The sequence below is a fragment of the Megalobrama amblycephala genome, linkage group LG19 (assembly GCF_018812025.1).
Source record: "Megalobrama amblycephala isolate DHTTF-2021 linkage group LG19, ASM1881202v1, whole genome shotgun sequence".
In the NCBI taxonomy this organism is placed as follows: Eukaryota; Metazoa; Chordata; class Actinopteri; order Cypriniformes; family Xenocyprididae; genus Megalobrama; species Megalobrama amblycephala.
The window spans coordinates 25,223,705-25,237,036 of NC_063062.1; the positions used below are offsets into that span (position 1 = coordinate 25,223,705).

Genomic DNA, 13,332 nt, shown 5'->3' on the forward strand with positions numbered 1-13,332 from the left:
GGTCACTGTAGTAATAGTGTCAGGTAAGATCTTCAACTTAATTAATACCTCCCTTAATTATATAACATTATAGTTATATAAAGAATGCCAATAACAGTTGTTCTCTCCCATTCAAATATTTATTACTCATCTAAGTTAAATATAGTTCAAACCATAGCTGGCTTATAGTTTCAGCAGGTACCACAGCATGATTACTCACCCTAATAAGAACAAGATGCAGAACCTGCAATAAATTTATATGCTTATTTGCTTTGTTTAAAGCACGTTGTTATGAAGTCCAAAGGAAAGCAGTCAGTCAGCACCAGTGCCAGCTCACCTCCCAGGAGAACCCAAAAAAAGTGCTTTTAGAGCAGTCTCAAAAATGGCTGAAAAGGCGCATGCTCACAGATTTTAAATAAGCCGTACTTCAAATAACCTTAGTTGCAAAAGGTTTCTCTGGAGGCACAGAAAAAAAAGCCAGGCCTTATTAGGCTATATCAACCTTGAAGGCTGACGAACAAGTGAGAGAAAGACAGAGTGCTGCTCTAAGTGACTGTCACTCCAGGCACTGAATCTAAACCAGCAACCAGTTCCAGGGAGGCTGTTCCTGAGGTGGATGGTTTGATATGGTTGTCTCTCCAGCCAGATGAGTGTGAAAAACGGCCTGAGTCTCCAGAGTAAAGGCCCCGATATACTCATGGGGAAGTTCTTCTTCGCTTAGGGGTAAAAAGAAGTTTGAAATACCTTTACAGTGTATACTGTTTCCGAATATCCCAACGCCACCCATGCTACTGGGAGTAGCACTTAGATGAATATGTAAATATATGCTTTGCACTTTCTTCTCAATAGCAAAATAAACACAAATAAAAAATGACAGTGGTGAGAAAACAGCAGTAATGAAAGCATCTGATCATAGTGATGTCACTCCAGTCACTTCAAGAAACAACACGTCTATTTATATACCACCTTGTACAATATATTGCTCTAAAGCAAGCAGCTAAACATTAAACATAAAAAAACAGTGTCAGTACCACTTTTAGTTAGAATTACAACTTTAATTTCCACTACAAAGAAGCTCTCCAATGTGAAACTGGAAAAAAAAAATATTGTGTCTCAGCATGTGAGTCATACTGGTCAAAATATTTAGATGTTTTTTTGTTGACACTTTTTGCTTACTATATTATACAAGAATGTCAGATTTATCTAGCTAAATGCTATTGTGTCTAACACTGGTTTTTAGATACATATTTCAACAGTAGATATAGTTTACTTGAAAAAGTCAATGGTTGATTGCTAAGATTGTAATTCCTATTTAATTTTAATGGCAGGTCATTCAGCAGATATTACAAACATTCCATGTCATAGATATTTATGGAATACACATGTATGTCTTGCAGATTTTTATAACTGAATGCATCATTTTGCATGTGATGGCTCAGACAATGAAAGAATGTTTTTATACAATTTAACCGATAAACAACTCATCAGTTTTGATCAGCAAGCTATGTGCATTAATTATTTCACAAATTGTAGACAATTGTAATCTTTTGCACACATGTGCCAAAACGTGCAATTTGCTGAAATGAATAAAACATTAAAATCTGGTGTGAACAATAAACTAATTGTTCAGAGATCTGAACTTATAGTTTTGAGGTGGAAAAATCTCATTCGAGAACTGAGACAAAGCAATTAAGAAAAACTGTTTTCCCTGTTTGAAAAAAAAAAAAGCTATAAGGCAGCTACGTAGGCAGCAAGGCAACTCACTAGGTTTTGAAACAGAGCCATGAAGCATATTTCTGTTTAAACTCTCCAAATCTGCTGTTGTGTCATTTCTCTAAAGTAACACAAAGCAAAAATTCTGCAAAACAATTCATTTTTCTCACTTTTGTCATTCAGTCACTGCAGTGGGATTCAGGTATTCAGAAATAATATGTTCACAATGCCTTCATCATATTTGAATTTGAATACGGCCAGGAAGCATATCACTGACTGAAGGGCTCTGACTGAATGTTTCCTCGACAGTCTCCCCTCACAGAGCCATACCGCACATCATCCATTCAAAGAAACCCAAGGCTGGCACTAATTAACTATGGCGCAAAATCAATTTCAAGAGCAAATAAAAGCCCAAAAAAGAGAATGTGTATGCCAGCTCCTGGGAATAATAAGAAACGAAATAATAAATGCGACTTGCCTCCGGGTTGATTCTGGAGGTTAATGGGGAGGTCGGTACTTGTGGTCATGAATCTTCAGGGTTTCTGAAGGAACACTCTTCAGTATACCCTTACAAAAATCTTGATGATACCATGGTACACTGAAATGTACCACTCTATTGAACGATTACTGTATTAATGTACCATGGTATGCAAATATTATCAAGATATTACCAAAAATAAATTATCAAAAAAAAAAAAAAAAAAAAAATCATAGTAGTCTATTGCCATAGTATCAAGTGTCTCACATAACATGACACTTTTGATACATTTTTATTTTTATATTCTGTGCAAAGTAACCCAACACAGTAAGGTGTAAAAACAAGATTACAAGTAGCCAAAAGCCAAATGCAGTTAAAATTTAAGCCTCTTGTCCTTAAAACAGATCCCACCTCATGAAACTTTTCCACAGCACTTAAGACCCCATCATTAATACCAATCTCTCCCAGCTACAGTGGTAAATGTAGCAGAGGGGTGAAAGGTGAGTCTCTGTATGGCAGCTCTGACTGGAAGAGTCAGTATGGCAGTGCTCTCACTTATTAAGGGCAGAGACACGAAGGTGTGCTCTCGTGGGAATTGAGCAAAAAAGAACAGAGACAAGGAAGGAAAGAGGAGCAGTGAGGGTGTCTTCTCGAGACGCCGACCTTTCCTTCAGCCCTCCATGGCTCATATACCTTTGGGAGTGCTGCCTACGTGGGCATGTTAAAGCCTGAGTAATTACACCAAAAGCAGCCATTGTCGACCCTATTTCAGTTAATTACATAGAAGATCCAGGCATAATAAATTCTGTTTATGATTACAGGACAAGGTAGTCATAAGAACCAGCATCAGTGTTGCTCATACGTAAGGCTAGGTATTCAGAAAAACCCCAAGTCTCAGGCTCAGTACACCCATGGCCCACCTAAAGCATACTGCACAAAAAAGAAAAAAAATACTTTCTTGAACTGGCAAGCTTCAATCTGATTGGCTCACACAGGCAAGTAGAGTCATGTTTGCAAAGCACCCGTTGATACAATGAGCGTCTTGCAATGAGAAAAGCTTAGTGTCGTGCCTGTACTTATTACTTTTGGACTGGCAGCTATTCTTAACACAAAGTCTACACGCATTTTGTTTTTGTTTGTTTTTTTTCTGTTCTATATCATTACTTATATTATCAGATAAATCCTTTACAGCATGTAAAATAAACCAAACGTTCACTGTTTATTACATGTTAGTCAAACTGTTTCTTTGTCTAAGTGGGTGGTTCTTTGTTAATTAATAGTTAATTAAAAGTATTACATTTGGCACATAACTCATGTCTGTTTTTTGCTATAGATATAGATGATGATCATCATCAAATCATTGTAAAGGAGTTTCGTTGTTTTAACCTGAAAAAAAAAAAAAAAAAAACACGTGGGCAGTGCTCACACATGGTGTGTGTAACAAAACGGGACTCAGGCAGGGATCCATTTGCAAGCTTTATTAAAAGTAAGCGTGGTCGTACAGGCAGGGTCAAACAGGAACAAACAGGAACAGCAAGGGACAGGCAGAATCGTGGTCAGGATACAGGCAATGGTCAGGACAGGCAGATATCACTCACAGGTCAGGGTACAATAAACAGTCCAAAGGCAGGCGGCAGAGAATCGTAAACGGTAAACAGATCGGAGATATAGAACTCTCAGAATTGCAACACAGGTTAACAAGACTTCGCAATGAGGTGGTGTGTGAGTGAGTCTTAAATAGTCCAGATAATAAGCTACAGCTGTATGTGGCAAATGATGATTGGTGTGGAGTGTGCATGTGACTGGCAGGGAGGATTATGGGAAGTGTAGTCCAGGAACTGACAGGAATCGTGACAGTGTGGTTACGCTTCAGGTGACCCAAGTCAGAGTCCCTGCTAATGGAACTTTCCTATCCCCCTTTCTCTCTCTTTGCTTCCTGTTAAATCTCTACTATCCTATATAATTAAGGGAAAACTGCCAAAAAAACTTTTTGGAAAAAGAAAAACAAAAATCACATAGACTTACATTGAAGGAGGAACTCAAGCTGCATCAACTCACACAATAAAAACCTCAAAACGAACCACATTTCGTAACACTTTAGAATACTGTTCTGTCATTAATGAATAACTACACAGGAACAAAAGAGTAATACAATATTGCCATTCTACTAACTGCTATTAACTAACAAGAAACTCTGATTAACAAGTTAGTAAGTAATAGTGCTCAGTTGAATGAGGTAGTTCATGTTTAGCTAATCGATAACTACTATTTTTTCATACCTCTCAGAGTACTACTAAGAACTGCTATATTCAGGTTCATTGCAATTGCGTAACTTTGTTTTAAAAAGTGGGTGGGACAGGTGTGTGTGGTGGTGGAGGTGGGAGGGGGGTTGTGACGATTGCATATCAGAAATGTACAACTGCCTAATAAAAGCACAATTTATTGACACAGAATTCAAGTTTAATGTGATAGTTTCATCCTTACATTTACAATAAAACAATATGTTGTTAGTATTGAATAAATATATAGATCCACATTAACAATTAATTTGATGTCCTAATGGGCTAGTGGTAGGATTTTTGTTAAGCATGCCAGAGGATCTGGGTTCTAATCCGCCCTAGTATAGTTTTTTTTTTTTTTTCTTCCTCATTAAAACCAAAGATGTTCATCAGTGATTGTATATCAAAAGCAGGGAGGGATACGTTTATGTGTATTTTGTTTTGTGATTTCACAGGAACGAATAGAGAGTCTCCGCAACAGCGTTAAGTAATCATTTAAAGTGCTCGTTTGTGTGAAGACCGTGCAGTGTGCACGAGCGTCAAAAGAACACTGTTGCGCCACTGATAACAGTGACAACGTCAACGAGTACTCAGTATGATTTCAAAAACAACATCCCAATGCCAGATCACCTCTTATTTAACACAAACAAACAAATTGCTAATCAACCAGAGATGTTTCTTTTGTATTAGTATACATCCGTACGGGGAGATGTTTCAAAAAATGGTAGGGACAATATCAACCCTGGCAAAAAGTGATGGGGACATGTCCCACCCGCTCCACCTGCAAATTATGCCTATGGCTCATTGTAAATGTGAATAATGCATAATTTATAATTAATTCTAAAATGAAGACCATGGTAACCCACTAGTAATGAAATAAGTATTACCAAATCCTTCAGAAGGAATTACTAATTATTTACATAAATATTCTAAAGTGAAAAGCATGATGACACTGTAGTAATGACTGATGTCACTGAAAACTTTTGAGGTTTTTTTAAGGTTTTGTATAGTATTTGCTTCTGACAGATTTGGTAATTCTTGAGTCAGTACTAGTGGGTTACCGAGATCTTCACTTTTAGAATACTGATCCAAATAATTAGTAATTCATTTAGAAGGGTGTAGTAACACTTGAGTCATTACTAGTGGGTTACCATGATGGTCAGTTTAGAATACTGTTCCAAATGGCCAGTAAATTTTTTAGAAGGATGTAGTAACACTTGAGTCATTACTATCCAAATAAAAAAAAAACTAACTGATTGGCTAATAGTAAATTATCTAATTTAACTGAGCACTATTACTTACTAATTCGTTAATCAGAGTTCCCTGTTAGTTAATAGTAGTTACTAGTATGTTAATATTGCATTACAAATTTTTTTTTTCTAATGACGGAACAGTATTCTAAAGTGTTACCCCACATGCTTGTGTTTTTAACAATTCATGAATAAATGTAAATGCATTTGTGCCTCATCTATGTATAAGTATCTGTCTTGAACCATTGTATAATTAGTTCATAATGTTGTGATGGGGTCGCCTATAGCCCAATAATTCCAAGGCAATGGCATCATAATGTTAGTGCCTTGGTTGGGCCAAAAACTTGTTGGTATATTTTTGTTTGCAGTGGAGAAGCAACATATACAGTACAACTTGACATTTCCAAGTACGTTATGTCCTGTGTCTATGCCACTATATTATGTCATACTTCAAGGATTTTGCCAGATCTTGTTACAGATTTATGCTAGAACTATGTGTTCAAGCAGAAAAATCAGAAAACAAATGCTGTTCTGCCAAAAATCCCCTGCTATTTGTTTCTGGCCTCCTTATGTAATCTTCCATCATACACATTACCAGTGTAGTCTGAAGCATTTATTTATTTATTTTTTTTTTTCAAATCAAATATTCACCCCAACTCTGTATTCTTCCCCTCCCCACTTTATTGCAAGTTGGTGTTAAGTGACGCTAAATTCTCACAATTTTTGCCTTTTAGGGATAGTATTTCCATAGTAAGCACTTATGGAAGTTAAGCGAAAAAGAACCATTGCAGTTTAGATAAAGTTAACAAACTTATACATCCTAATAATCTGTAAGCAATAGAAAAGAAAACCCTTCATGTCAACCTCAATCACACAAAAGAGATCCAACTGAACTTGAGCCAAACTAAATTTTTATCCAATTGAAGACTGTGGAAAAAAGAAAAAAAAATAATAAAATCGGTAACACTTTACTTGAAGGGGTGTGCATAAGACTGACATGACACCTTCATAATCATGACATGACATGTGTCATGAATATGAAGGAGGTTTTATGAATGTTTATGACAACTGTCATTAAGTGTCATTCGCTTAATTATGTCATTTTTAATGCAAAGATGACATTGTTTGAGATGTCTTTGTTACGACAACTTGACATAAACCAATACATCGTAACCTGTCAGTGTCTTTGTCATGACAACTTGACATCATTTAGCTTTATGGGTTAACATTACATTAAACTGTCATGTAGTTGGTTTTGACATGAGGCCATTATAATAGTGTCATAAATATGTATCTTGAGCTCAAGTACAGTGGTACAAATTGAACTTGTCATTAAAATGTTATTAAGTGACAATACTCTGACAAATAATTTTATAACAGCGTCATGACTATTTTTCATTTCATGTTTTTTTTGTTTTTGTTTTTTGTTTTTTTAAGTTTCCTCCAACAGAAGGTCAGATAATAGACAATTTCAAATTTCGTAAAAAAGATGACACTGTTATAAAATAATGGTAACACTTTATTTTAGGGTCTTTTAACTAGTTGCTTATTACTATTAGCATTCATATGGCTAAAATATTGGCTGTTTATTAGTACTTATAAAGCACATATTAATGCCTTATTCTGCATGATCTTATTCTACATTCTTAATCCTACCCAATACCTAAACCTAACAATTAACTATAATAAGCAGTAAATTAAGAGTTTATTGAGGGAAAAGTCATAGTTAATCGTTTATATATGTGTTCCCTATACTGAAGTGTTACCAAAATAATGTAATGTAATGTTAACCCATAAAGCTAAGTAGTTTTTTAAGTTTGCTAATCAATCTGCTATGTCATGTTTATGACAGGTTATGATGTTTTGCTAATGTAGTTGTCATGACAAAGTCAGGTTAAGTTGTCATGACAAAGACATCTCAAACAATGTCATCTTTGCATTAAAAATGACATAATTGAGCGAATGACACTTAATGACAGTTGTCATAAACATGCATAAAACCTCCTTCATATTCATGACACGTGTAATGTCAAGATTATGAAGGTGTCATGTCAGTCTTATGCACACCCCTTCAAGTAAAGTGTTACCATATAATCTAGTAATCAATAGTAAAACTTTAGATACATTTTTAAATGAGACTCAAGCAAAAATACCTTGTATATGCACAGTGCAGACTCTCCTAACAATTTTTGCTACCTACTCTGATTCAGAGATGATTAATTGTTGGAATGACCATGTAGCTAATTTCTTTAGAATTCTTCAAATTCAAGATATTAGAAAGGGTAACACACAAGTTACGCACTGGTCCGTGATGCTGAGTTGCTCTGACACATATGAAAATGTCTTTAGTCATATGACTGGCTTTCTTTGATAAGCGTCTCACTGCTATGGTAACAGACATAAAATGGCACTCTTCACATATGCATATGCATCTACACATATTGCATATGTATAAATATATGTTATTGGTTTTCAAGAGCATAAAAGAATCAAAATTTTGCATATTGTTGGTCCAACATAGTTCTTGATAATCTAAATTTTCATCAATGATTTTACAGAAAGGATTTACTTTTTAACACTAAACAATTTTGGTATGGTGTTGTATTGTGTTCATCGCCAACTGTAACTGTAAATGTCTAATCTGGGACCTGAAACAAAACCATTTGAGAGCCACTGTTCTACGTACATCCCACTTGCAAGACAAGAAATCTCTTCTGTGCAAGAGCAGGTTTGAGCAGAGCATTTCTGCAGGGAGCTGAGATTTATGGTTTATATGACATTTAATGGGCCTTTTTTGTTCCGTTTCCACTCTCTGGCATAGCATGAGAGCTCGTGCGGAGAGGCAGCATATGGTGTTGATGTAAGAGCTTTGCCAGGTGTGGCTGAATCTGAGCTTGGCTCCAGCGCACAAAGGGAGTACAGCAGATCCCACAGCCAGGCAATCAGGATGACTGCTTTAATACGAACTAAACCATCAGCTTTATATTTGTGGAATCTTTGTCTAATTCATTGTCCCAAAAGGACTATAAGGTATCTAATATTCATGAAATCCTGCCTAAGGCAACTGTGAAATCTATAAGGTTTTATACTTATTTAGTGCTCTTTGGACATCAAGTAGAGGCCCAACAATACCGAAATAATAAAGTTTTCCTTTAATGGGTTAGTTCACCAAACAATTATGTCATCATTTACTCACCCTCATGTCAATATAAACCCATAAGACTGTAGTTTATCTTAAAAAAAATATATTTTTAATTAAACCTGAAATTTCTGTCCCTCCATTGAAAGTCCATGCAACTTGCAAGGCTTCAAAAAGTTCATGAAGACACTGTAAACATAATCCATATGAATTGAGCAGTTTAATTAAAGTCTTCTGAAGAGACACAGTCACTTTATATTATTACCAGATTTAATTTAGGCTATAATTCACATATAAACATTGATCAATGCACATTTACTGAGCTCATTAAATAGGGTAAACGGAAGCTCAATCATACTTGTTTGACATTTGATTCATATGGATTATGTTTAAAATGTCTGTACAAACTTTTTGAAGCATCAGGGTTTTGCATGCATGGACTTTAAAGGGCACCAAAATCCACTTTTACATGGTGTTTGAACATAAATGTGTGTTGGCAGCGTGTGTACAAAACCAGCCTATAATGATACAAATCCCCTCCTTTTTTTTTTTTTTAATTTCCATAAATCATAAGCAGTGTCTCAGAACAAGCCGTTTGCAGATTCTGGGCAAAGTGACATCACTTTGCACAGGCCCCACCCACAACTGCTGACAGACTCTGCCGTATTAGCATAGACCCCACCCTTAGCGAGTTGTACACAGTCTGCCATATTCTCCAGGCTGGAGCAGCTGTAGCGACAAGAACGTCTCGTAAGCGATTGAAGTGTTTTGTTGTTGGATGTAAGAGTGAACATAACAGTCTTCATGTACTCCTGACATCAGAGCCACAGAAGACGCAGTAGATTAGTTTTATTTTTTAGGGAATGTGCCCCCATATACCTAAATTTGTTTATGCACAAATCATTTTACACCAGACTTCTTTGTGAACGAATGTCAATATAAAGGGACAATACAAAACACAGGTCTTGCTAAAAAGTTGTTACTCAAGGATGGATCACTACCAACTGTTCTTGATCCAGCTTATAGTCTCCAGAGCGATACTGGATACGGCAGGAATGAAAGGGAGAGCACGCACTTTATTACAGTTCATCAGAGTTGAATTACGGATATAAAGATAACCAGTTTATAAAGATAACCCCGAAAAGGCATAAGATCTGTATATGTTTGTTTACAATTAATTGTAATGAAGGTTTGTGTGTGTGTGTGTAATTCGTTGTGTATGTTGATGATAATGCAAGGGAGAGAGAGAGTTTATAGTTAATATTTTAATGCACACTTCTTGCACTGTGTTTTATTAAGCTCTTACAGTGATTTACTGGAGTCACAATGGATGCTTCATCTTTTGTGTGAAGTACAATAAACGTCATAAAACTCATCAGTAAAGTTTTGGCCATCATCGGACAGGGTGTACAGGCTTGTACTGATAATGGATAAAAGCAAGACGACAACATAAGTTATAACCGTAATTAAACGAAACTATACTTGTTCTATGTCCATGCAACATATATTCTCTGGCTCTGTAGGCATTATTGTCCGAATCCGGTTTGGACTGAACACTGTTACTGACAGTTATTGACATTATTAGTGCATCCTGACTCCTGACACCAGAGAATGAGTTCTTGAAGCTCTGCCCTCTTAGGCCAGGAGCAGCAGCTCATTTGCATTTAAAGGGACACACATTAAAATGGCACATTTTTGCTCACCCCCAAAAAGTGGCAATTTTATCATGCTATAAAAAATTATCTGTGAAGTATTTTGAGCTAAAACTTCACATACACACTCTTGGGACATCAGAGACTTATTTTAAATCTTGTAAAAAGGGGCATAATAGGTGCCCTTTAATGGAGGGAAATAAATCTTTTTTTCTTTCTTTCTTTTTTCATTTGTTTTTAGAAAATGAACAAAACTTATGGGTTAGGAACGACATGAGGGTGAGCAATTAATGACAGAATTTTTATTTTCAGATAAACTATCCCTTTAAATTAAACAAAATTGAATTACCACATATTAAAAACTGTATATGTGACACATGTGATGCATCTCACCTGGAAATTCCCAGCATAATCCTCCTCTTGGTCACCATTCTGCCCTTCCTTCAGAGCGATAAGAGTAAAGCCTCTGAAGTACGCAGGGTTGGTTGCATACAGGGTTACTGGAAATAATCACAATAATTATTCAGAATTTTCTGGTTGATTTCACAGGTAATAAACAACAAAAAACAAAAAAAAAACACATACAATTAGGTATTTCACAAGTGTGTTTGCCCATATTTTTAGCTATTGAGGTTAAACTTTTTTTAATTGTTCGCAGTGGAGGGACTCAAGAAAGCGGCTTCAACTTGAGATCTGGTGTGAAGGGATGCTGAAACAGCTGATGCCAGAACAAGGTGCACTGCTTGCTCCAGCAGTTCACTGAAAAATTAAATGGGTTTACTCCTCCCGAAATTTCATTTAGGAACTTCAATTGTAGTAAAAAAAAAAAAAAAAAAAAAAAAAAAAAAAACTCTAACAACCCTATGTCTTGTATTTACAATAATGTTTCTTCTTTCTATACCTTATGCTCATATGCAATATTTCAAACATACATTATAATGCACATATAAGCAGATCATTGATCAATGCACACAGTACAAATGGTTAGAAAAATTATAAAACTTTGACTTCCATAGTTAAATTATATATAAAACTATGTATACAGACTGATCTAGGATTATATAATGTTAGTTTGTGTAATGTACTAGATATAAAATTCTTTTTTAGTGTAGGTAGAAAAAAATAAATGTCATAATAGTTCAGATACAATTCATATACACTTTCAGTGTCTTTTAAACCTGACAATTATCTGCAGTGTTCCCTTCGTGTCTCATAACCTAGTATGCTAGGCTACCTAATTATACAGAATTTTGACAGCAGGTGCATACAACAATTTTCAGTATCACGAGGAGAACAGGGCAAGCTGACGGGCCTTTTTTTTTAAAGAAATATGACAACACTGCCTAAAATAAATCAAGCCATCTTCTATGACATCTGTATTTAAAATATATTGAGAGTTATATAAGATCTTTCAGCAGTACTTAAACTGAATAATTTGTAATACTGCAAAAATAGAAAAGGTTAATTTAAATTGCGGGACAACAGTTAAACAATTAAATTAAAATTAAATATGTGACAACGTGCCTTTATATAAATGTGACAACTTGCCAGCTACTACTGTCCTGAAAACACGTTTAACAGTTAAAATCTAACAACATTCTTGCTGAATGTATGCTAATGTGGTACAGTGATTACTTGTTTACCCAGCAGCTACAGTAGCTATAAAAATATACATATATGATGATAATTTGTAGTTAGTTAGTTAGTTTGGAAGAGACACAGAGCGCCAAACCAGCAAAGCCATGCTAGACCACACAAACATTACACAACCTTTCACTCAAAACCTCATATTTACCGAGACAACTCGCTTGACAACAAACTCCAGTTTCCACTATCATTTGGGCAATTTGATGCCCAAACATGCTGTCTATGTAGGTAACTCGCTAGTTTTTGAGACACAACGCATATCTCCAGCGCGCGCACTGTGAAGCGTCTCTGTCCGCGCCGGTGGTCCTAACAACAGCTGAAACACTGACATGTACCTCGATAAGTGCTGCCGGGATGATAATGCTCCGGGTCTCCTTCCACTCGCAGTCTGAACTCATTGAAGCCCTCTCTCCTGCCTCCAGCTCCATGCGGCTGAGCCCGCGTTATCCAGTTGCAGTAGCCGTCAGATGGAGCCGCTCTGTCCGCAGGCTCCTCCGGCACACTCGCACACACGCATCCGGCGAACAGCAGCAGGACACGGGCTCTCCACATCTCCGATCGCTTCACTTTCATTTCATCAATAAGCATTTATAAGCGTGTGTCTAGAGTGTTTAACTCTAGTGGAAACTAAACTTGGCTGTAATAACAGTCTCCCATATACGCAGATGCTGATTTCTCTCGCCTTCACCGTGTTATTTTGCCATCCTGGACTGAAGAGAGAATGAGAGATGAAGAATCGGCCGCCTGTTCCGAGTGGCACATTTAGAGTGGACTGACTCTAGTGCTGCTGCTGTCTCACACTGACAGCTGAATGGATTCAGCCACACAAACTTCAAACAAAGACCACATGCTCAGAGCAAAGAGCCTCGTTTTTTTTTTTTTTTTTTTGTTTCCCCCACATTTTTTTACAAGATCGTCACTTTTTTTTTTTTTCTTTCAAGTGATTCTCTTCGACCAATGTATATTCCTTAATTATAAATGCAAGCTTTGTTTTTTTTTTTTTTTTTTTTTTTGTTTTTTTTTAAATGGAACACTCATCATGCCTTTATATTAGAGCACCTAATTACTAGGCTCTCAAGGCAGTGTTGTATTGATGCTTCTCCTTTCTAAAAATTGTTAATTTTACACGTTTTAAGAAATGTAACATTAAAATAAAAAAAAATAAAAAATAAAAAAAATCTAAAAATGAAAAAAA

At 36.0% G+C, this 13,332-nt stretch overlaps 1 protein-coding gene across 1 annotated transcript in view; it reads right to left on the reverse strand.

Moving 5' to 3' along the window:
- The window catches only part of spon1a (spondin 1a), a 232,422-nt gene extending 219,372 nt beyond the window's left edge, over positions 1–13,050 (reverse strand). The window contains exons 1-2 of the mRNA XM_048169100.1: positions 12,473–13,050; positions 10,884–10,990 (exon numbers count right to left, since the gene is read on the reverse strand). Of these exons, the coding sequence (XP_048025057.1) occupies positions 10,884–10,990; positions 12,473–12,725 (360 nt within the window). The 5' untranslated portion in view covers positions 12,726–13,050. The remainder of the gene's footprint in view (positions 1–10,883; positions 10,991–12,472) is intronic.
- Positions 13,051–13,332: the final 282 nt, after the last annotated feature.